Source organism: Pelobates fuscus, chromosome 10 (assembly GCF_036172605.1).
Source record: "Pelobates fuscus isolate aPelFus1 chromosome 10, aPelFus1.pri, whole genome shotgun sequence".
NCBI classification, from domain to species: domain Eukaryota; kingdom Metazoa; phylum Chordata; class Amphibia; order Anura; family Pelobatidae; genus Pelobates; species Pelobates fuscus.
This window is the reverse complement of record NC_086326.1, coordinates 44,140,294-44,166,519: the sequence shown is the minus strand read 5'-3', so window position 1 is coordinate 44,166,519 and position 26,226 is coordinate 44,140,294. Positions and strand designations below refer to the sequence as shown.

The 26,226-nt window shown below is 40.2% G+C and overlaps 1 protein-coding gene across 1 annotated transcript; it reads right to left on the bottom strand.

Annotated features, from left to right (window-relative positions):
* Positions 1–1,668: 1,668 nt before the first annotated feature.
* BUB3 (BUB3 mitotic checkpoint protein) lies at positions 1,669–24,983 on the bottom strand. The gene is made up of 7 exons (XM_063435058.1): positions 24,864–24,983; positions 14,429–14,623; positions 12,818–12,887; positions 12,004–12,155; positions 6,926–7,084; positions 5,353–5,530; positions 1,669–2,361 (listed from the first exon to the last, which is right to left on the bottom strand). The coding sequence occupies exons 1-7, from the start codon at positions 24,927–24,929 to the stop codon at positions 2,141–2,143; spliced, it is 1,041 nt and encodes a 346-aa protein (XP_063291128.1). The 5' UTR covers positions 24,930–24,983; the 3' UTR covers positions 1,669–2,140.
* Between the last annotated feature and the right edge of the window lie 1,243 nt (positions 24,984–26,226).

Here is a 26,226-nt window from a genome sequence, read left to right as displayed (position 1 = left end):
ATTTTTACCCACTTCCTTGGAAATCTGCATCCTAGCCTGAAATGCTTACATTCTATTAATATGTAATTGTATACAATGCCGCCGAGTTCAAAATAAAACCAAGCGAACAGAAGTTAATGCGTTATGATTCCCTATAATTTTATTATTAATAATGATTTTAATTAATCTAATATGAAAAACTTCCCTTCTCTTTTAGTTGGTCCCTGTTCCTTTCTCCCCCCCCCCCCACTCCCCTGTCCCATAGTGTTCTTTTCTCTCTCCCCCCCCTCCCCTGTCCCATGGCGTTCTTCTCTCTCCCTCCCTCCCCTGTCCCATAGTGTTCTTTTCTCTCCCCCATCCCATAGTGTTCTTTTCTCTCCCCACCCCTCCCCTGTCCCGTAGTGTTCTTTTCTCTCCCCCCCCTCCCCTGTCCCATAGTGTTCTTTTCTCTCCCCCCCCTCCCCTGTCCCATAGTGTTCTTTTCTCCTCTCCCCTCCCCATCCCATAGTGTTCTTTTCTCCTCTCCCCTCCCATAGTGTTCTTTTCTCTTCTCCCCTCCCTCCCCTGTCCCATACTGTTCTTTCCCCCCACCCCCCTCCCCTGTCCTATACTGTTCTTTTCTCCCCGTCCCAAATGTCAGCGCATCCCTAATTTAAAATAAAAATAAAAAACACAATTCTTCTCCCTTAAGTGTACAGGATCCAAGGTGTTTAATCAAATATTCCCAAAGGGCAATCATATATAAATTGCTGTTTACCCCCTAGTCTTATGTGCCTAATTTATTAGAGCACTGTGTAGTTTAAAGAGCTAGTCTGTAATTAACCAGCTAACTTTGTGCTAAATATACAGTAAGATTAAGTGCCACAAGGTGGCTTGAAGTTTGCTTTGATATAGTAATACCATATCCAAGAGTTGCAGACCACATTATCTAAATGATGAAGAAAAAAAAAAGAGAAAAAAAATATACATCAGCTTGACTCTATAGGAATTCAAATAAATAAAAATAGACAATTCTAAAATTCTTGATAAATGCAATGTCTACAACTGATGTACAGTATCTTTGTTCAGGAGGATAGAAAGCAAACAGTTTAAAAACGCCTGTAACCACTCAAAAAAAAAAAAGCCACACAACACCAGCCAATCCTATTTTCCATACACCTACTATGCTCTGTAGAAGAAAAAAAATCCACTGTCTGGTATGCTACCATATAGGAAATATATAAATATATACTATCCACCATATATGCGATCTATGATAGCACACCAGGTGCAGAGAAACTATAGCCGTCATTTCAATAAATCAGACGACAGGAACGGTTCATTAACTATTAGATCTGGCCAATTTAGTGCAAAAGTTTCCTTACATTGCATCTATATGATATGGAAGTGCAAACTGATCTGGTGGTAAAGCACAAATGAAAAAAATATTCCACATAAAGAAAAATGGCAATAAAATAAAAATAAAAAATTTAAACCCTGAGCACATCTACAAAAGACAGGATGCATTTTTCACATATACCAGTTATCCTACAGGTATATGATCGAGGCAAAATGTTAAAATACCCCAAGCATGTTTTTAGGCAGGTAAATGAAGTCTAATTGAAACACTGGCTCTTCAGTAAGAGTAAATTAGACTTTTTGAGGGAGCACAGAATTTAAAACAATGGTTAGAAGCAAGCACACAGAACAGACACTGAAATAACATTTATTGGTGTTTTGGAAAGTGCTTACCTAAAAGGACAAGAAAACCAATACACAAGCAACAGTTAAAAGTTTTTAACATACAGGAATTAGAGGGAAAAGTGATGGGGCAATAGAGCCCAGCAGGACCAGAGCAATTATAAAAAAAGGTCAGATTGGCAATCCCATAACTGCATTTTAAAGCAAAGTCAAAAATCACAAGTCCTTCAGGTGAAATAATGAAGGGCAAAAAATGCAGAGGAGGTCGACACGCTTCTGTATAAAACAACTGAGCATAATTTTATCTGTCAGACGTCTATCAACTGACGGATATTGAAAGCTTGGGAGGATGTGATAAAATCTCCCCCAGGCCTACAGTCAGCCATGGTTATCTTCGCTCAACATCAATAACGCTATTCATGAGCCAAGGGAAAATTAATAAATTCTCCTTGCTGGGGGAGGAGAAGCAGGTGAAGCTGCCTCACTTGGGCTTTGTCTCGGCGTCTGTCACTTGTCGTATGTAGATAGCATCTTCGGGGTGCTCAATGTCATCCATTTCGTACATGTACGACGCAGCAATTGCCAAGATACTGCCATCGTTACTGAAGGCCAGCGATGCAATACTTGTGGGGTAGCGGTGGAACTGGCAGAGACGTTTTTTGTTGAAGGGATCCCAGATATTGACAAAACCATCCGAGCCACCTGTATAAAATTATTAACAATGGTTACAAAGTTAGACTAAGGTTTCAGCAAACAGCAGAATTATGTTAAAATGATGTACAATGTAATTCATATTTGTGATTGTATTCTTTACAACTATGCTAGAAAATTACATTTGCAAAAAACTTGGCAAGCACAAAGTACAGCAAGCATGTCAAACTTGCAGCCCATGGGCTGCATGCAGCCCACAATGACTATATTTGCGGCCCGCCTGTCCTGGGGCAGCATTGTGCTGTGGCTGCAACCAGCTGCAAGACTGGAAAGATCCTGTCTGCCCTGTCACGGTCGATCGCATGCTCTGGCGGCCACAAGAGCACCAAGCATTAGTCCATGCCGGCTGCCAGATATGCACAGTGTGAAGTCATATCCAGCAGCTGCGCAGCAACACTAGAGTGCACAGAGTGGCTCTCTTTCTGCAGAGCATGCCAGCCACTCCCCCTTCCCTCCTGCTCGCAGTCCCAGAGGAGTGTCTGGCCTGCTAGAGCAGAGAAGAGCATGGCTGGAACTGGAGGACAGGTGGCTCATCTTAAGATGGGGGAAATGGGGCTTGAGGAACCTACCTGTGTAGTGTGTTAATTTGGGGTGGAGGGGGAAGTGCATTAAATTGGAGAAGGGAGGGCAGTGTATTCAATTAGTATGGAGGGAAGGGGGCAATGTGTTAGATTGGGGTAGGAGCAGCATCTCAGAGAGGGGGTGGAGCCGCAGGAGGCTGTGTATTAGATTGGGGGAGGCAGTGTATTCGTTTGAAGGGTGGGGAGGGACATGGCAGTGTATAAAAGTGGAAGGGTGGGCAGTGAACTGGATTTGTGGGCAGTGAATTGAATGGGGGGCAGGGGACATTGTATTGGATCTGCATGAAAGTGCCGAACACCCGCCATGGAGATGCCGATTGGCTGTGCAGCATTTTGCACACATGCACAATAGCCTCCCAGTGCTTTCCTATGGGAAAGCATTGGATTGGCAGAGATTGTCAAGTTTGATGATCTCAGCCAAAGTGAAGAACACACTCATAACTTCAAAATCAGCAAGATAACGTAATTTGTTTTTTTAACAAATATGTATGCTGTATAACAGCATACATTCACCATTTCAGTCTCATTATCAAACTTTTAATATGTCAAGGTATTTGGACTAAAACATTGGCTATATATGCAAATGCACATCTTCTTAAAATACAATTTTCTCTTTTGTTTACTTTGAAGCCCTACGAGTGTGAGAACGTCCAGTGTCGCTTGGGCAACTTTTTTAAATTGTATGAAATGGAAGTTCGTTAGCCTTTGAGTTTGAAATGCTTGATGTACAGGTACAATTGTAATCATGCAGTAAAACTTAGTCACACTATAGTTAGGGGACTCTGTTATTAACTTCACTGTTATCTTTTTTTTAAATACCCCTTCACAAAATAAACTTGCATGTGTAGTTGAAAAACAACCATGTGTTCTTTCATCCTTATCAAGATATTTCTTGCGATCAGAGTTTTTGTTTTGTTTTTTAAAGTTCCCTAAATTGTCCCCTGGGTCAGGTGATGGCTGATTTTTAAATACCGATTTCTACACTATTTAAATTTCTGCACTCTGCTTTAAGCTGTCTGTTACATAATAATACAGGTTGAGAACTGACAAGTTCAACAAATTTAAATTTTGTTTAACCTTTGCAGTGCGGAGGACTCCTATCACAATGACTGCTTTGTGGGAGGGAAGATGGGGAAAGAAGATAATAGGGAAAGAAAAGTCTTAACCATTAAACTCACACAGGCCACTTCATCTTAATGTTTACATTGCAGGGTTAAATCCACCACTAGTGGACATCTTGTTGACATACAAGAGGGGCTTCCGCAGAACTGACCAAGTCAACCTCTGTCAGGCGACGCAGAAGGCCTCATAGGAAAGCATTGATTTAATGCTTTCCTGTGGGGCAGCTTGGATGCGAGCGAGGCATTCGCCGCGTATGTGCATCAGCTCCCCAATGCTGCAAAAATGAAGAATGCAATGCCTCCTGAAAAAAAGGTAATTAAATCATTTATTTCACACAGGTGGGTAGAAAGGTCCCTATCTAAATAAATCTAAAGACAGGGACAGTAAAGTGTTAGGAACACTGGTTTGAATTTCCAATGTTTTAGTGTTCATGTAAAAAGGAACATTACAGTGCCAATTTGATAAATTTTTACAATTTAGAAGATATAAACACAAAGAAAACATGCACGCATTTCTTTCTGCATGTCTTTTCTAACACTGCACACCTGCTGTTTCCTTTCTGGCTGTCTCACAGACCCCAGCTATAAAAGTGCCAGTTGCCTTTAAAAAAAAAAAAAAAAGTAATTTTATAAATTGCTAAGAAAATAGACTGCAGGCATATCAGCAAGCCTAATGTGTGTGAGCTACTAATTTTGTGCCATTGCTTATCGTTCTTGAACACCAGCAATCCTTGCAAGTTTACAGAGGGAGCTTAGCGAGACACACTTGCATTTGCAACTTAGCGGTCACCTTAAAATTTGAACTTGCTCTCCAACCATTGGCAAGTGGAAATTCACCCCTTAGCAGTATTTTATAGATCTCCAGTGCCATTAATGCGGTTTAATAGGAGCAGCACACTCAAGAGTTGTTCTCTGATCCGGCAGAACCCTCGCTGGCCACAGCCGCCTCACTATGCCAGGAACATGTAGTGAGCCATACTGGAAGACAACTTTGGTATTTGGGGGTATTTAATGGCAAAGAGGCACTTAATCTTTTTATTTCTGTCAGAAAGATATTTCGACAGACAGAATATCTAAACAGAATGAATTTGGAATAAATGTTTTACTGGTTTATAGGGGGTGTTTCTTTCATTTAACAGTACAACAAGCTGGAACCTAAAGAACAAGTATTTGTTTTCCCCTTTTCCTTTATTTATTAAATCCAGCTCAGTAACAATTACAAGAAGGAAACGTACAATGAAATGGACACCTTGAAGAAATTATCTGTACGAAAGACTGACCTGTTGCAAAGGTGTTGTGTACATAATGGAAGGACACCGCATTTACAGGATAGATCTGCTCAATGTTGTTCTCCTTCAGTCGGTGGCACTTGAAAGCATATTTCTTTTTCTGGAATTCCAAACTTGGATCTAAATACTCAACAGCAACTCTGCCTTCAATAGAACTCAGGACATAGCCCTAGATGAAGGGAAGACAGGAACAAGTTAGAACATCCACATCAAACTGTTCTAAGAAAAAGATAACTGATCCTACAGAGCTAGAAATAAGTCTTGTGCAAAGCGTTGACTGGTTCGTCTGAATCACAGTCCGTTTGAGCCACACCTGAACTAATTAATCTGTCTGGGATGTACCTGTGGAGTCGTCTTTAATGAAAACCAAAACAGAAGTGATAAGTACGCTTTAAAAGAATAAATGCATGTCTATCATTTCTGTTTTGGTTCTCTCTCTTTTTTTTTTTTAAGGCAGGCGCACTATAAAAAAAAAAATCCTAGTGCAATCAAAGGATATACAAAAAAAAAAAAACAGTGTGTGGTAATTATTGTCAAAGGATATACATAGGACAAACTATGGAAAGGGCATTATTGTGCTATGGATCTACGGACACTATGCAAAACCATTCTTGAGAAATCTGATTGGAAAAAAAAAAAAAGGTTTATTCAGGCACTCACAGCCCTATGCAGTAAAACGGATAAGTGTTATTTCTGCCTTAACAAATGCAAATGTGCCCAGCAATTATAGGCTGAGAGTGCAGGGGACAGATTAGGACAGAGTCCTTATTATTGCAATCAAAACCCAATTATTTATTTTGGACACTTATGTTTTCATAAACTCCTCCCCTTTCCATTGTATGCAGAACTAAGTTGAGTTAACTTTGACTTAGCAGTTATTGGACTCAAGATCACTCAATGGCCAGACAAACTCATTTACCGGTCATCTATTGGAAAGCTGAGCACAGGTTGCTCAGATCCTTGCAGAAACACAGTCAAGTTGAGGATAATACAACAGCTCAGCAGAGATGCAAACTGCAAATGGCCATCAAAGCGGCCAGGCTGTGCTAAACGATGACAGGTGACATTACACTGCGAACAAACATCGGCTGTGGTAGCAAGAGTGTTCTTTTGTCACAGGGAAAAGTGGGGGAATGTCAGGAAAATGGTATAAAATATAAACATTGTGGACATGTTTCCTTTAATATTGTCTAGACCAGGGATAGGCAACCTCCGGCAGTCCAGATGTTGTGGACTACACATCCCCCATAATGCTGGCAAAGCATTATGGAAGGTGTAGTCCGAAACATCTGGAGTGCCGAAGGTTGCCTATGCCTGGTCTAGATTCTGCATTATCAGTACGTATTTGCAACCGGGAAGAAAAAAAAAAAAAACAACCAAAAAAACAGGGATTGCACCAGGTTACAAATATATTACTGTAACCACTGCAATTAGCAGTAGTGGTTATGGTGCCCATTTAAATGCATCAGTTATTCAAACCTACATTTGCCATACACACACACAAAAAAAAAAAAATTATAAAAAAGAAAAAAAAAAAAGACAGCCATGTTATTAGCGGCATTACCTGCTTGTTGGGGAAGGCTCTGATGCATCGTGTTTGGTATTTAAGACTGGACTCTCGTCTCTGCTGCACGTATCCCATGTTCCGAAGATCCCAAACAAGCACCCTCCGACCGGCTGTACCGACAATCAATCTATCTCCAGATACAGATAGCGTGTAGACCTTTTTGTGGAAAAAAAATGAGCAGGTTTTCAAAAACTCAGATCTTGTGTATTTTTTTTCTTTTTAGTCTAGTGATGTTACGTTAGTCTGGTTTCCTGCATTATATCGCAAACATCTAAAACTATGGTTGTCTGAAAGTATTTTATGAATGGAAAGTGCAAAAGTTTAACTTTGTTTGTTTTTTTTAATTGCATTATGCCTGTCAGTGTGGAGATGGGAATATTTAATTGGACTAGTCTCCTGCTTCCTTCATCATAATTGTACTTTGTCAGCTGATGATGTTGGATCAAGAATGTACTCTCCACTGTCCGAGGCCCTTTAGAGTTCCTTATTAGCTAAACAAACATCCAACTGAACGTACCATTTTCTATTTATGACATACACACAACATTGTCAGAACTTGGCTACAAACAAAGCTGCCACTTTAAAGAGGTCTAGAAGAGATACGTTAATACTTACCATTGAAGCCAAACGCCACCCTGGCCAATCAGCATCTCCCCATATAGGGAAGCATTGAATCAATGCATTACTATAGGGAAAGTTCAGCATCTCCTTGCAGAGTGTGGAGACACTCAACATCATTGCTGTACACTGTGTAGCACTGCCCCAGGAAGCACCTCGAGTGGCCACTGGAGGTGTCCCTAGGCTGTAATGTAAACACTGACTTTGCTCTGAAAGCTGTAGTTATTCTGGTGACCATAGAGTCCCTTTAAGTAACAAACATTCATTGATTGTCTATTCCGGTTACTTACTGTATAGGGTCTGCAAAGACCCCTGACTGTGACCGAAGGGTGCAGGGGTACATGAGTTTTACTTACCTGTCCCTCACAGCCGCAATCTTCTTCATGCTGTTCATCTGCAGTTACTACCACTTCTGCAGCCAGGAGACTAACACAGAATCCTCCATAGACAGAGCCTTTTTCTCCACCAGCCATCGCGGTTAATGGCTGAGGGTTGGATAAAAGGCAGCTCTGTTTTTATCAAACAAAAATACTAAGACAAAGTAGTCCCTACTAGTCCCTGTCTTAGTATAGCAGGTCAATCTGATTATTTCATTAATATTTTATCTTTATGAAGTACTAATTTTAGTTTAATTGGGTGGCTGGTGTATGCGGACAGAGCCAACTTAAACTAAAAAACAAAAAAGAAACATGTGACAACCCTTCCTTAAAAAAAAAAAAAAAAAAAAAAATCAGACAATCGACAAATAAATGGCATTGTGTTCACACAAAAAAAAAAAACATACATACATACATACATACACACACACACACACACAGAGCAGCACCTGCCAGATTACCAAGAGATAGTGCAACTATATAGCACGCAAGGAGAGAAGAAAAAATCCTAATGAAACAATCTCGTCAGCAGCGCTAAAAATCCTAAATCTTCTTTACAAACTGGTGTCACACCTGGATTGGAAGTAGTCTTTCTATCCAGCACTCTCATCAATCACACCAAACCAGCGTAACGCATAGCTGACTGGGTGGACACATTTATCAGTCGTATGGGAGGGGAGAAGGTAGAAAAAGAAGAAAAGAAAAAAAGAAAAAAAAAAATATGACCGAACAGTCTAAACCAATGGGTAGGCGGCTTCCCAGTGGCTGTCTATTATGTGCTGTCCTGTCAGCTATTCATCACTGTCTTTTACTGGCCAGATACATCTATAAATCAAACCAAGAAACAATGCAATTATTCTGCTCTGCACAAAGGTCTCGCCAGAAGTAGATTCAGTCATGATGGGGTTGAAATGATGGCCATTTAGATGGAGTGCAAGAGCTGTAATGATGGCTCAAAACTGGCCAGTATATTTAAGGAGAAGCACAGGCACAAACATGTTTTCTTGATTTACTAGAAGGAAAACCTTCCCTGCTTCATCTTGACACAGTAACTTAGTGGACAATATGAAGGAGAAAAAGACGTAATAACTTAAATGCAAGACACTATAATCTTATGTGAGGTCTGTGGAAGAAACAATTGGTTTTAGGTGAGCACTGAACTACACTTCAAAGCAGAACAAAATCTCTAACTGAACACAAAAATAATGACTCCAAACAGGGCGGTTTGTCATATGTATCAGTGCTGTAGATATTACACTCTGCAGAGATTAGAGGCAAGGCATTTTACAGCAGAAAATACCAGTCCTCAAAGACTACAACTAGAGAGAGACTTTGGTATTTGGCCACTACAAGTTAAATAAATTGTAATCTGTGGGTATCGAGGACTGCAGTCCAGCTATAGTGCAATTAGGCACAACAAAGAATATGTCTGAAGACAAAGCATATTTTGATAGCTTGACCTTTGAGAATATACCTGTTGTGCTACTAGTGCTCTTAAAGAGTAAACTTTGAATGAAAGAGACGGTCCATAAAAGCTGTGCTTAAAACAAGTGAAAAATCCCTGAAAGACAGACCCATAAACCCCAGATAGACAAAACCAGCCAGAGATGACATTTGAAGAATAACTACAGCTTAGTCAGTCCATGCAGGAATCGAATGTAAACACTGTCTTTTCAGAGGAAAGGTAGTGTTTTACATTACAGCCTAGGACAGCAATGGCAAACCTATGGCACACAGAGCCCTCTCTCTGTGGGCACGCAGCCATAGGTCCCCTGGGGGGGGTGGGGGGTGTCCATAAGGCAGCACAAGCAGCAACCTTATGCCGGGGAATCTGATTTTTAAACTCGCCTCACTCTCCCTGCAGCCAGTGGAGTCGGCTGGCTTCTCCGGATGATGTCAGGAGGAGGCATGACTTACACTGCTCTTCTCTCAGAACCGTTGGGGAGTCTTTGAGAAGAGCAGAGAAGGTCACGCCTGTTCCTCCTGACATCATCAGGAGAGGCCGGCCGACTTCACTGACTGCAGACAGACTCCAGAACCTGTCCCACCCCTCCCTGGACCAAGGTAAGCCTCAGGGAGGGAATACATTTTAGGTTTTTTTTTTGTCCCCCTTAATCTACAATAATATTTCAATGTCAGCTTAGTGGGAATAGTACAATAGTGCAGACATTGTCATGTAATAGTTGTCTCAAATACAGCCAAGTAGTTTGGCATATCCTTTGAAGGAGAACATTTCCTCAAATGTGATAAGTATTCTATTTTAAAAAAAAAAAAAAAGGGTTAATTTTATCACTAATTACCGCCATTTAGACGGTTTAAAATTTTATTAGAATGTAATTTCTAAAATAATAAATGTAACACTATATTAAAAAAAAAAAAAAAATCATATAAACTTACTCATATCTGTATGATTGAATGTACAAAGCCAAACTATATGATACATCATACAAATATCAAAATATCTTAAACACACTTTGCAGAATAGCAGACACCCATGGGTGGTACTTGAAAAAAAAAATTGTTGTTGTGAAGATAATGTTTTGGCTTACAAATCTAGCTGTCCCCTTTACTCAGTCCTTGTCCCCCCCTCCCTCAGCCCCTGTACCCCTCCTCAATTGTGTTCTTTTAAAACAAAAGATGTTAATTAGTTCAGAACACTGTATGAGTTTTTTCTAAACTTAAACCTCAGTATTCAGGCTTTATTGCTGTGTTGGCGATTTGGGCAATCGGACTCAAAAATGTTCGCCATCACTGGCCTAGGAACACCTCAAGTGGCCATTCCTCAGACTGCCACTACAGGTGCTTGATTAAATGCATCTCTATGGAGAGATGCTGATTGGCCAGGGTGGAGTTTTGGCACCGTCCCTGCGGCTGAGATCATATGAGATCAGCCAATCCTATGCTTTTCTATGTGAAAGATCATCAATTCTGATGATGTCAGCCCAAGAGGCAGATCGGGGGCAAAAGCAGGGCCAGACATGAGGAGCCCCGCGCGGTGCGGGGAAAAAGGTGCATTAATGCCTGTCTAATCCCAGATAAGGGGGTCGACCACCTAAACAGTGGTTTTAAAGCAAGTTTGTGTTCCTGACACCCCAGTGCCCCTTTAACTGCTTTATTAAATGATGCATATTCTAGGTGGCTTTAGACTGAATCTCAGGCAGTGCCTGCCGTAAAGTACAATCGTACTTCACACTATGGTACAAAGTATCAACATTTTCTCTTATGTCGTCCTCTCAAGACTTTCACAAAAAAATTTTGTCTGAGTCTACAAAGATCGTTTCTTACTGTGTAGACCAATTTTTTTTTTTTAGAGATCATCAACTAAAGCATAAATCATGCATATAGACATTGATATTAATCTATTATAAGTGGTTTGATCATGTACAATATACAGCAGACCTATGCAGGATAAATAGTTGGGACCTCCTGAAATAAAAAAGGACCAGGTTTCCTCAGCTTTTATAATATCAGGCATCAACTTTTCATAGGGTAAATAACCAAATTAAAAAAATGAGAAACAAGGAGGTGGTAAGGGGGGTAAGGTGCACCATGCACCCAGACAGGTGAACTATAGAGGAGCTTTGTTGCTAAATGGGACTTACTAGACAACTAAAAGGTCTTTGCTTATATGTCCACGACAATAAGTTTGAAGAAATGTACAAACAAAGCCTAGATGTATGGATGTTACATTATCAACCCTTTAGATGAGACTGAACGAAAACCATTAATTGCAGAAAAGAAGATACCACTGGTAGGAGTGACAAATAAAGACTTGCCAGGAAAACAGGAACTGGAAATTTGAGATGTAGACGTTTGTCTTGTGGATTGAGAGGAAATGGCTCAAATTCTCCAACAATCATTTAAAGCGTTCCTATTACAGGATTTTGTTAAGAAACCCATTATGTCCTTTAGATTGTAATATCAGTTAGCACAATGTACTAAAGAATTATGAGGTACTGTGTGAAAAGTATTCAGTTCGACCTTGTAACTGAGCAAAATGCTAATCACTACAAACTAGACTAGACGGTGCTATGTAATTATGTTACCAACACCCAATTGGGAACAACATTAGATGCAAACCTTATCTGGCTGAGAGAACGTTCCTGCATTACATGGAGTGCGAGGGTCCCACAGCTTCACAGTTTGGTCCCAACTCCCTGTCACCATGACATTCACCTCTGGACAAAATTCCACACATCGAATGGGAGCATCATGATTTCCAACCATAGACTCTAAAATAGATGAAAGTTAACAAGCTGTTAGTAAAGTTGTAGAATAGAATGGGGTGCAAATAAATATTACAACAAAAGCAAAGAGGATTTGTACGTAGTGCAGTTTCAACTTCATTCCAATTATATATATATATATATATATATATATATATATATATATATATATATATATAAATAAATAAAAAAACACCAACGCTTGCTTTTCCTGGAAGCAGGTGGCATGATTAGGTATCTTTTTTTTTTTTTTTTTAAATCTGCAGCAAAAGTAAAAGTAGTACCGGTATTTGAAGTTTGAGGATTGTCATCGCCACACTGAAAACCTTTTTGAACTTAAAATGTACAGAGCCTGTTGACAGCATTGTTTTAATATATAAAGAGGTGCCGTGCTCTATTAAGTTAAGCCATTATAGTTCCTATAGGGCAGTGATGGTTAACTTACAGAGGTTTGTGTTATATTAAAAAAAAAAAAATTCCTTGACAGGCATCATGGGAAATATAGCTCACAGATGCCTTCAGGTTAGCTGCCAATGATGTATTGTCTTGAGTAAATTTCCACTACTATTCACTAGGTTAAAGCTAATCACAGTTCACGGAGCAGATATATCATTATCTTGACAGACACCACAAAGCACACATTCACATCGTACAATGCACATTCTTACCTGCATCTGTGTTCAGATCATGCATTTTTAACTGATGATCCAATCCACCACTCCAAGCATGTGTGGGATCCTGTGGAGAGACATTACTGAGAAGTTATTCACATTACAGAATTTTGGAGGGTTTTAAACAGTACTGCTGTATTTAAAAGGAACACTATAGTCACCAGAACAACTACAGCTTAATGTAGTTGTTGTGGTGAGTAAAGTCAGAGAAAAGGCAGTGTTTACATTACAGCCTAGGAACACCTCTAGTGGCCACACTCTGCAAGGAGATACTGAACTTTTCCTATAGAGATGAAGCTCTATGAGGGGATGCCGACTGGCCAGGGCTCCACCCCCGCCTCCTTGGCAGAGATCATCAGAATTGCAGATCTCAGCCAAACCAATGCTTTCCTGTGGGAAAGCATTGTGATTGGCTGCAAACATCAACTCTAATGTCAGCCAAGGCGGCAAATTGGGGGCCGGGTAAGACTAAAGGAGCAGCAGACAGCACTAGAATAATGCGTGTAAATCACCTTCTAGACCAGGTAAGGTGAGCCGACCACCTTAACGGTGGTTTTAGAACTATAGTGTCAGGAATACACATTTGTGTTCCTGACACTATAGTGCCCTTTAAATGAGCAGGATATGGCTCTTTTGTAACTGTAGGGGGTGTAGATAAAATTGAAGTCGTTCAAAGAAAAGGCCCTTAACCCCTTAGGGACCAAACTTCTGGAATAAAAGGGAATCATGACATGTCACACATGTTATGTGTCCTTAAGGGGTTAAAGAGAACAGATAAATTAATGAAATATGTGAAAGCTCTAAGATATATGGTGTTGCAGTGTGAGCATGTTAATTTGCTCCTACAATGTAGAGTGCAGAGACAACTAATGAAAGGAAAGCCTACCAATGTAATATCACAGGAAGGCATTTACAGGCCACAGCAGAGACCCAGGTGCAAACGTCAACTTTGCATAAAATTTTAAACACTAAAGCATTAAAACAACTACATCTGAATGATGTTTTAGTGCATAGATGCTGTCCCTTTAAAATGTAAAAGAACATGTTTACTTTTGTGCAAGAACACAACCCCAATGCTTCCCTTCATTCTAGAATTCTTACAGCGAAATAGTCTCAACAGGCCAAATTTCATTGCTCTCTTTACAGGAGCTACTTTTGCAAGATTGCAGGAGAGAAGAAAACTGTAATAACGATTTTTACTGTAGTAAGCAGAGGCTTGCACCAGATTTCACAGCAACTTGCACGTTAACTTCAGCTCTACTTATAATTAAACATGCACAGCATATAGTCAAACTTCATTCTCACATTTAGCTTCAAGATCAGCGTTGAGAACCACTGTTCTAGACTAAGAACCTGAATTTCCAAATATCAGTACTTGTTGTTAAAAAGGGTTTAGTAAGTCACTACTAGTGATATTTGGCTCCTCTGAACGATTTGCTCATAACGGTCAGATAGAAACTGAACACAAAAGATACTAGATAATGTATACAGCCCTGACGTACCTAGAAGCCATATAATTTACAAATAATTCTCCCAATAAATAACTGATGTGTGTAACGATCTAAAATCCAGCACTTATTTTACATAATACATTAGATGATTACTTACATAGAATGCACAATCCAAGACAGGGCCTGCATGCTGGTACTTCAGTCTCATGGTGTTTGAAGGTACATCATAGAGCCGCACAGAGGTGTCCCAGGAAGAAGCAAGCAAAAACTGAGAGGTGTTTGGGCTGAATTTAACTGCAGATATTCCATCTTCTGGAGCCTGGTTTAATTTGAACTCGTTGGATCCAGTCATCTGCAGGAAACAAGAATATTTGCCAGTAAGGAAATGTTCTTAAAGAGTATTTTATTTTTATAAAGTAGCCTCTGATATGAATCAATATAGTTGTTACATTTTAACTTCAACAGTAAGGTGCTAGGATGAGTACAACTCAAGACTAAAAACAGACTTGCCATTTGTGGTAATTTTGCTTTCATTGCAAAGAACCCCTGGTTATAGGTCTGCTGGACGGTGGCACATGGAAACAAGAGTTCTACTCGCCTCAAGTTCTCCCCCCCATAAATCGCTGCCATTTTTTTCCCCTCCCACTAGGAATGCCAGTCGTCATGCCACTTTTGTTTTCTAGAGCGTGAGTGAGTGTATAAATGGGGACCTATGGAAAATCCTGAAAGGCTAAGGGATCTTCCACATAGAGGCAGCCCACAGACTTGATACCTTTCATTTTCTCAAATTTAAAACACTACTATAGCCTCAGGAATACAAATCTGTATTCTTAACAATGTAGTTTTCTTCTCTGCATTTAGTTTAAGCTCCCCCCCTCCGCCAAATTGAAATAAAATTTTGGATTTTGAAAAAAAAAAAAAGAAAAAAATTCCCAGCTCCAAAATCCAGTTGCAGCTGCTCAATCCGCATCCAGTGACGTCAAGTTGACTTTTTTCATTCATCCAATTCTTATGAAAGAAAGGCACTGGGGATGAAGAAAAGCATGCGCTCCCACTGCTGTGCTCCTCTAATAAAATGGAGGTTAGCTGTAAGAACACGGTTACATTCAGTTCTCACAGCAGAAGCGCCTCTACAGGCAGTTACAAAGCCATAAAAGATGTATTTAACAGTGCAATGTAAGCAATCCTGTACATACTAAACAGCAATGTTTTACATTACATGGTTAATACAAAGGACATCATCACCGAGAGCCACCTTTAGTGGTCCTTTAAAGTGATACTCTAAGCAACATACTGCAGTGGCTATAAAGTCGGCCCCACGGTAAGCCAATGAATAATGTCAAAAGAAGGTGTGCCAATGCAGACGTATGAACTTCGCTATAGCAAATCACTGCTGAACAGGAGGACCTGACATATACCAGGTGTCAAACTGTTCATTAATGGAGCTGACTCATTAAGTATCACCGTTCTGCAACTGTGTAAAAATAGCAAGGATATTTACCCCATATGAACTTGATATTTTACACAGTCAGAATCATTAGGTCATTATAAACAGAGGAGTTCTACTCACCTGGTTACAGGATGAAAGCGTTGCTGCTGATAAACGAGAAGGCACCATAGTGAATTTGTAAATGTTGTTCTGCCAAAATGATCCATATTTTTGTGAAACCCACAAAGCAATATGTGGCAGGGATAATAAAATATCTGTGTGGTTATTATGATTGTCATGGTTGGCAGAGCATCAAGGAACACGTAGTTCTATACCAGTTTGAGAGCTACCAGATATCCTTGCCTTGCGTATTCAGGTGTCAATACTAAGATTAAGTATGGTGAATGCAAGGCTAGAGTTTTTGCAATGGATGCAGTGAGCAGGATCTTTATGGAATACTATTAGCCCCTTGCAAAACCGTGAGTTTTCTGAATTACCTTTTACAACACAAAAACTGCAAGCTAAAACACAATCACATGCACAGACTACAAGACTAACTGGCGTCTACTTCCTGGTCAATACAGTGGAACTTCGATCTCTATCCCAGAGTTCCACACACACGTGATAACTCAAAAAGGGTTTAGTCACTAAAGAACAAAATGTACCACCATTCACTGTAAAGGGAGATAGACCACATATAAATTTTGGATTACTCATAGTTAACGCAGAACATGCAGGTGCATCTCAATGCACCAAAATATTTGTAGTTTATGCCACTTTGCTGACAGCAAATTATAATATTAAATCTTAGATCCTAACTAAAGCTGTACACATACATTTGATAACAATTTGGCTAGCACAATACATAGATGAAATAGTATTATTTATAAAGTGCCACTGTGTCATTTTGGCACGACAGGTGCACTTGAAATAATAGATTCCTTTTAATTTTAATCACTGACATTACTGTGCTAATCTCACAACAATTATTCAAATAGGTTTAAAAGGCTCCGTGCCCATTAGAGGAGACAAAAAAGAATGTAAATATATTTGAATGTAACCCAATTAGGCAATTATTAAAATTATCCCGTATATTTGCAAATTCACCATTCCAAGTTATTGCAAACATTAAAGGGAATTAGAACAATATAGTAATTGGTACTTAATTGCCATTAAAGAAAATGTGCAGTCTGCCCATATGTCAAAAATAAGGTTCCAAAGGAAAGCCATCTTGCACTTACTGCAAATGCTAAGAAGAAGATTTTTAATTAAAAAAAAAAAATTTAAAATATTGATACATTGCAGCATACATCAATACATGTTTTTCCCCCCCGATTCATTATGGCAAAAGAAAAAAAAGGTTGAAATATATCACAACTGTATTTACTATTCCAGCTCTCAGTAAAAATGAAAAAAAAAAATTTAAAAAATTGTGTGTGAGTTCTAATAGTACATAGGAAGAATAGCTAATGCCTTTGAGAAAACTCCATAAACACAGCCATTCTGAGTTTTCAAAATGACACTCCAGGCTGGAGCTGAACCATTATATTTACATAGATATCCATTAAATAAATATCTGCTAAAACAAGGACAAAGAAAAACCAAGTGATATCTTATAAATTCCTGAAGGTTTGCAGCTTGGCTCTCTTCTTGGAGAGAGAGAGCGCTCAGTCAGAGTTGGACATGCAGTGTGAACAAGCACAGCTTGAACAAAATGTAACAGGGCTTTCAAATATGAGAGTAGACAGAGTCAATTGTACAAAGTTGGTGCTTCCTATGACCCAACAATGAATGAAGCATTGCATAACTGTATTTGCTATATTGGTGGAACAGTGTAAATTTCTAGGGCCCTCATCTAATTTGCTAACAATATATCCCAATTGGAATATATTGAAAGAAAAGGAAAAAAAAAATGTTGTAGGCTATATGTATACCGTATACAAGTCTATCAAGGTATAGTCTGCCACATGATGCAATGATCATGGTTCGAGAGGACACACCGCATTACTAATACTCTATTACAGAAGGCAACGAGAGCAGTGCCTGGAATTGCTGTGAAGGTTTGGTTCAGCCTTACACCCACTGACATACCCTCACCAGAAAAAAAAAACACTTGAACTACTAGTGTTTACTGGAGTAAAGGGAAAAATAATATAAAGAACTGTCACAGCTAGAGAATGCGCAAGTAAATTCTTTGTCACATATTCAATATCCTATTCAGATGACCATGGGTCTATTTCTTTAAATCACATGAAACTTATATGAGAAAATAAAAAATAAAAACACTCTTAAAATACATAGACATGCAAATAATCAAGATATCCAAATCACCAGATTGCCTTCTCAGAAATAAGCAAGTAATCGTAGTGGTTTTTTTTTTTTTTTCTAATGAGGCCTGTTCTGGTGGCAACTATATTAATAAATGAATAAGGAATGTCTTCTCTGTAACAAGATCTGTCACTAATTACTAAGTATTTTAACCTCCTAAATTACCAGAGACTAAGATTGGTTTAAACAAGACATATGTCTTTACTAAACAGAGGCCTCTATGAAGCCACTAATAAAATAAAAAAGGCCCACTAACGCAACTCATTTCCTCTCGGATCAATAAAGTAATTATATACTACAGACGTTTAAATAAAAATATGCCAGTGCCTTCAAGCAAATTTAATTTCACAGATTCTCCTCTACAAAACAGCCTGCATAAACAGGCCTATCTCAATTAACCCTGCTGTGTTACAGAGGATCTGCTGGTAATTGCAGTGTACAGCAAGGCTTCATTATATCAAAGGATTTAGCCAGTTGTCATAAATATAGATTATGTATTATGCTGAGATACAGTGTAATATGCATAAGTGATTTGCGACCCCCGCAAAAGATTTTGTAAAAAATCCAATACCTACATAAAATCCCAAAATGATAATGTAGAATATGTAAAATTAGAATACAAGTTCCAAAAATGTTTTTTTTTTTATATATATATATATATATATATATATATATATATATATATATATATATATATATATATATATATATATATCACACACACACACACACCACATTTTTTTATATTATATACCTGTATTTATAATTTTTTTGCATGCCATGGTATTTTGCACAACACATGCCTTGGCCACATTTAATACAGTTGTACCATTTTAAGGGACAATCTAGGCCAGGGGTAGGCAAACTTAGTCACTCCAGATGTTGTGGATTATGTTGCCCATAATGTTCTTACAACGCTAAAGCATTAGGGGAGATATAGTCCACAAGATCTGGAGTGCCGAACGCCATCTAATCCTTGCTCTAGGCACTATAACCATTTCATCTAATTGAACTGGTGATAGTGCCTAAACATACCAGTAATTGTCTCAATTATTGGGCAGTTTAACCCCTTAAGGACCAAACTTCTGGAATAAAAGGGAATCATGACGTGTCAGACATGTCATGTGTCCTTAAGGGGTTAAAGACTGAATGAGGGTGGTCCCTGGATGCCCACACCCTGCTGCCCTCTGGAGGTACAGCTAAGGCAAAGATTACACTCTTCATTAGCAATACCAATTGATAACAGCAATGGGAGGCTGTGAAAGTCTGAAACAAGCTTGAAAATCATTTTAAAAGTGTCAGGTGAAGCTCCCAGAACCATAGAGTGTCATTGGACCGAAATCTCAGGGAGCATGCTAACCAATGTGGCGGGGTTATAACTAGCCCCTGGCACAAAATTGAAAATCTCTCTGGCTGTGAGTAAGCTAAAGTGCTTTAGGTGCTTAGAGTGATCCTTTAGTCTGGGGTGCATTTATTAAAAATAAAAACTAGAATATACTAGTGTAAAACGTCCCATTGTGATATAGTTCACAAGTAGGGCTATTTATTTTACCTGACAATTTTTTATGTTCTAGGTTAATGTAAATGTTCATATTTAGAAAGAGTTAATGCATGGTTATGCTGTTATTTAATACTTTAATTAATACTTTAATTTTTATTGTATGCCAGTCCGCGCTGGGACGCGCTGAACGTTCCCCATAGAGATACATATTAATGTATCTCTATGAGGAGATGCTGATTGGCACAGGAAGGCAATTTGCCACTCATGCTCCATAGCCTCCCACCCAATGTTTTCCTATGGGAAAGCATTGGATTGGCTGAAATGATCAAATCTGATGAGGCGGATCTGGGACGGACCAGGCATTAGCACCTCACACAGCGCTGGAAAAAAGCGAGTAAATCACCTTCCTAACCCAAGGCAAGAGGGTCCAACCACCTAAACAGTTGTTTTAGAACTATAGTGTCAGGAATAGACTTATGTTCCTGACACTAAGGTGCCCCTTTAAGAATATTTTTGTCCAAAAATAGTCAATCACCGCCTTGGCATTTCCTGGTGCTTCCCTAGTTTAACGCCCAACTATATCACCTACTGCTAGCATCCTCAGCCAATCATTGTTTAAACGAAATTGGAACAGATAATACAAAAATGTTAATTCAACATGAGATTATTGTGTATTAGGAAGATCCACTGTAAGTTAAACCATTTGTACAAAATGACCACCTAATTATTATTTATCTAAAAGACAAAAAAAAACAAAAAAAAAAAAAAACAGTCCAAGCATGTGCATGCAATAACTCATACCCAAGTTCAGACCACACACCTAAAGCATGGACTAAACTGAAATTGGGCAGTTGAAATTAAAGGACCACTCTAGGCACCCAGACCACTTCAGCTTAATGAAGTGGTCTGGGTGCCAGGTCCAGCTAGGGTTAACTAATTGTTTTATAAACATAGCAGTTTCAGAGAAACTGCTATGTTTATCAATTAGTTAAGCCTTCCCCCTAATCCTCTAGTGGCTGTCTCACTGACAGCCGCTAGAGGCGCTTGCGTGATTCTCACTGTGAAAAATCACAGTGAGAGCACGCAAGCGTCCATAGGAAAGCATTATGAATGCTTTCCTATGTGACCGGCTGAATGCGCGCGCAGCTCTTGCCGCGCGTGCGCATTCAGCCGACGGGGAGGATCGGAGGCGGATCGGAGGAGGAGAGCTCCCCGCCCAGCGCTGGAAAAAAGTAAGTTTAACCCCTTTTACCCTTTCCAGAGCCGGGCGGGAGGGGGTCCCTGAGGGTGGGGACACCCTCAGGGCACTCTAGTGCCAGGAAAACGAGTATGCTTTCCTGGCACTAGAGTGGTCCTTTAATACATTTTGGCTCCATGACAGCTCTAAGATTTACACAAATCACTGAATTCTAAACCAGTCTCTAAGCAAAGTAGGCTTAGGATGCACTATGCACCATTACCTTTATGACAATGGAAATTTGTTGAACCAGGGGATGGTGCCAGGACACACTGTACAACAAGTTATGCTGCATAGAGAGAGCCCCTTAGTCTCCAGGGGCATGTGTGCATAAGGCATTGTGGAAGAAAAACCTGTATTGGATATCTGTGAAGCCATCACAAGCGATAACTGTGAGAATCAGGCATCATCTTGCTCATCACAAGACGTGATCGATGGTGGGTCTCACAGAATCCTCCACAGACCTTTCAAATACCCTCGCGCATGTGCAAGAGTACAACACTGATGCAGCTCCTGGTAGGTGAAGCTCCAAATGCTCAAGACAGTCCTCAGGAAGATGATGGAAGCCACAAGGGACAACTTCTGAAAAGTAGACCAACCTGCCTCTGCACCCCATGGCTACCAGACTCCAAGCTATATTCAGGAGTCTGTCTTCTAGATGTGCAAAGATTTCCGAAAGGGACATAGAGCAATTCTTGATCATTTATAGTTTCCTCTCAAGCCCAAATTTACTTTTAGGGAATATAAAGATATAGAAAGATCCAGGATGCACTTGCAGGACTTTGTAAAAAAAAAAAAGAAAAAAAAAAAAATTTGATTTATTTAAATAATGTGCATACAGCAAAGAAAACCGACATTTCGACCCCTGCGGGTCTTTTTCAAGGTTCGAAACGTCTGTTTTCTTTGCTGTACGCACATTATTTAAATAAATCACAATATTTTTTTGACAAAGTCCTGCGAGTGCATCCTGGATCTTTTTTTGCTTATATATTGGACGCACTAAACATGGTATAGACAGTTTTAACAAGCAAATACCAAAAATGATAATATGCCAATATAAGAATTACAGATTGTAATTAATAAACCAAAAAAGTGATGCGCAACAATATCTATTAGTGCATATTTTCTCATGTTAACATTGTATAAATATTTAAATGTTTTGATGTATTAATAATAATGCAACAAAATTGCAAAACTTACAAACATACATAATAAGAACCACAACAAGGACAACAAAATAGAGTTGGAGAATAGCCACGACTGATAATGGACAGTGATCACAGTGATCCAGTTATAGGGACACTACAGGCATTCAGACTACTTCATCTCAATGAAATGGTCAGGGTTTCTTGTCTGCCCTCCTTTAATCCTGTAAATGAAAACATTGCTCTTATGCAAATTGGCATTGTTTTCATAGCAGGGTTTAAATGCCTCTTGTGGCTGTCCTATGGGAAAGCATTGAATAGGCTGGGATCATCTCAACCAAGAAAGATGCCGCAATCATTTTAGGACCTCCTCCTAGGAAAACATTACCATTTAGGAGTTAAATCACATCTCCCTGCAAGTAATGCGTTTAGTCTTCCTAAACACATCCTGTAAAGTGAGATCTAATGTTTACACTTCCTTTATTTCGCATTCTGTTTAATTTAGAATTTCTTAACTCCTGCACGGTGTATAGCTTTCTAGACCTTGCAGGAGCATCCTGTGGGTGCTTAACGAGAAACTGTAAGGCACCAGACCACTTTAGCTCATTGAAGTGGTCTGGGTGCAGTGTCCCAGATCCCATAACTCTGCAATTGCAATTATTTCCGTTTTTTAAAATCCTGCAATAGTTACATTGCAGGGTTAACTGCTTCTCTAGTGGATGTCTACCAGACAACCACTAGGGGGACTTTCGGGTAGTAAGGTGACGTTTGGTCACTTAACTGACGCATTACCTCCTTATGCTATACATGAGCAGATCCAGCATTACCCAAAACTCCAAAAGGAAAGCATTATACAATGCTTTCCTATGGGGGGGGAGGAGAAGGGAAAGAGTCCTAGGGAGTGGGGCACTCACCGCACATGCGCATTAGGACTCCCTCGCAGGCTGACGTCAAAGCCTGAATTAGCGCTGGAAATAACTAGACAACGGTTACATAATGCGCATTAGGCATCCCCATAGGAAAGCATTTTTCAATGCTTTCCTATGGGGAAAATCTGACGTTGGAGGAGCGTCAGATAACCAACCAAAGGTCGGTTTGGATTCCGGAAGCCCTCTAGTGACTGTCTGTTATACAGCCACAGAGGGCAACTATGTTTTCCTAGCACTATAGATTCTGTTTAATCTTCAAATTACAAAGCAGGAGATAAAACTAACATCTAAAGTAAGGCAAGATCTGATTGAAAACTAAACAATTCTCTTATTTTCTTGGAGGCTGTGAGATTTACAGCCAGTGGAGGTGTGGTCAGCGTTGCATAAACAGAAAGAAAAGTGATTTAACACCTTAATGGCAGAGAATTGAGCCGGTAGGTGCATGATTTATACTCAAAACCTGATTCATAAAAGGGACACTATAGTCACAGCTTAATGTAGTTGTCCCTGGCATCTACAATATGTCCCTGCAGAATAGCCTTTCATTGTTTTTCTATGGTAAACACTGGATTGGTTGAGATAATCAAGTTTGATATTCTCTGTCATGAAAGCGAAGCCAGTAGTGGTGAGACTCACCTTTTTAAAAGGGATCCTGGCACTATAGGGTTATTAGGTCACCCCCTCCCGCGGAGCTGAAGGGGTTAAAGCCTCTTCAGCCACTTAGCTAAATCCAGCGCCTGTCCCTCGGCGCTGTGTCAGGCTCTGCCCATGCTCCTCCCCCACTGATGTCAACTGGCGGGGGAGACATAATGCGCATTAGGCATCCCCATAGGAAAGCATTTATCAATGCTTTTCTATGGGGAAAAAATCTGACGTTGGAGGTCCGTGAGGACGTCCAGCGTCAGATAACCAACCAAAGGTCGGTTTGGATTCCGGAAGCCCTCTAGTGACTGTCTGTTATACAGCCACAGAGGGCAGACTCAGAGCTGCAATGTTAACATTGAAGTTCCCGGGAACTGCACTGTTTTACATTGCAGCACTAAGTGCAAAAGGGACAGCACCCAGACTATTTCAAAGAGCTGAAATGGTCTGGGTGCCTACAGTGTCCCTTTAATGCAAAAAGAGGGGGGCTAGTGACCTAAAGTTATTTTACCTCTATAGACTCAGGAATACACGCTTGCAGTCCGACCACTAGTGTTCCTAAAAGTTGTTTTGGTGACTATAGTATTCCTTTAATTTTAGGGGTGTAAGTGGTAGTTTGGCCATGCCTGTTCTGAGAAACTTTAGTTAACTTCTTAATAACAATTTACACCACTAAAATGCAATCTATAACAAGAACATAATGTATGTTATTTACACAGACTGATTTCTAAGCACATTTATTGTTGTTTACTGAAGTATTATTGCAGTGGATCTCTGTTATACACTCAGACACACCAACAATACGGGGCTCCTAGAAAAGAGGGACAGAGGGGTATGTCTGGATAAAATAGGGACTGTCCCTCCAATATAGGGACACTTGGGTTGTGTGTAATTGATTCGCCTTATGTAATGTGTAATGCAATGAAGCTGTTCCCTTCCTCCCATGGTGAGAGCAGTGTCAGGCCGGATACCGTGCAGTCACAGTGTTGGATACTGGGATACCAGCCCAGGCCATGCACCAGCCCAGAAACCAGCCCAGGCCATGCACCAGCCCAGGCCATGCACCAGCCCAGGCTCGTGGGAAACCAGCCCAGGCTCGTGGGAAACCAGCCCAGGCTCGTGGGAAACCAGCCCAGGCTCGTGGGATACCAGCCCAGGCTCGTGGGATACCAGCCCAGGCTCGTGGGATACCAGCCCAGGCTCGTGGGATACCAGCCCAGGCTCGTGGGATACCAGCCCAGGCTCGTGGGATACCAGCCCAGGCTCGTGGGATACCAGCCCAGGCTCGTGGGATGCTGCTCGGCCACATCCCCCAGAAGTACAGCCCTGAGCTTCCCATGGCGCATTATAAACACCGCCCCCCTCCCGACACTGTACTCACTGTATCACCGGCCGGCGCTCTGCCGATAGCTCCCTTCCCTAGAAGCGCTTCAAATCCAGACACCATTCAACCGCTCTACTACACTTTCCAACAACAAGCTCGCTCACAGGTCGGTTTGAAACTACATCGAGTCCGCTCATTGGTCGAGTGGGACGGCGTGACCTTACGCTTGCGTCTTGCGTCGTCCGCTGGTTGGATGCGCGCTAGGACACAGGTCTGAGGCGGCCATGTTGTGGATGGCAATGGGTGTACGACGCTGGAATTCAGTAAAAGCTAGGGAAATATGAGCCGTGGTGGACGTTAAATTGGGAATTCAGGGCAAGTGCACATTTTAAGCCGAAATAACGCAGTTGGTGGGAAACAAAAAATCTCTGCTATTTCAACTTGGCTAGTTTGGCTTAATGCTTGTAATACATTGCTTTACTTCTTTTTAAAATTGTTATTTTGTATTCTAACCAACCTACAGAGTTATTCACTGACAGGGTTATTCAATAAAGTGAAAACTCAACTGCAGCGAATCCAAAGAGAATGAAAAGGTTTAAAGGGATTTATTTTATTTTTTTGTGTTTATATAAAGCCACTAAATCCCTTATTAGCCCCACCCACCTCAGCCCCAATATCCACTGCACCCATCAATTCTCCTATACTGCACGTACCACATCCAGCAGCTGCAGCAAGGCCCATGCAACCATTAGGCGAACTAGGCATGCTGGGGGCGCCGACCACAATGTATCTTTGCCTAGGGCTGCAGAAATCCTTGCACCGGCCCTGAGCTGCAGACTTGAACAAAACTAAGATTTTACCATATTCAGTGGGCAAGGCCCAGGGGGACTAGAGAGTGGTTTTAAAACTATAGGGTCAGGAATACATGTTTGTGTTCCTGACCCTATTGTATTCCTTTAAGTAGACATTAGTTTTCTGTTGGGTAACTGCAATGGTTTGCTATGCACAGCAATGGTATATTCAATTTACAAGGATATTGCAAATATCAGTCTAATAATTGTTACAATAACCTTGCCAAACCTCTTTAATTCCTTGTGTAAAAATATAAACCAAAGGTTATGTACAGGTGCTAATCTAAATAAGTTCTGCAGTGCTAAGTGCAAATGTGCAATAACAAAGTGTAAACTTTTAAATATCCAATTTGTAATTATAAAATGTGAAGCAACCATGATAAATTCTTGGTGTTACAAACCACAATACCCACAAAAAGTAGTCAACAAATGGCTAGAGGGATCAGCACAGCCACAGTAATTAGAAATCAGAGCACACATATGAAGCTAGGTACCGTAATTAAAAATCCTTAAAACAGAAAAAGGACACAAATGGCGCTAATCTAAATGAATCCGGTGCAGCTAAAAAC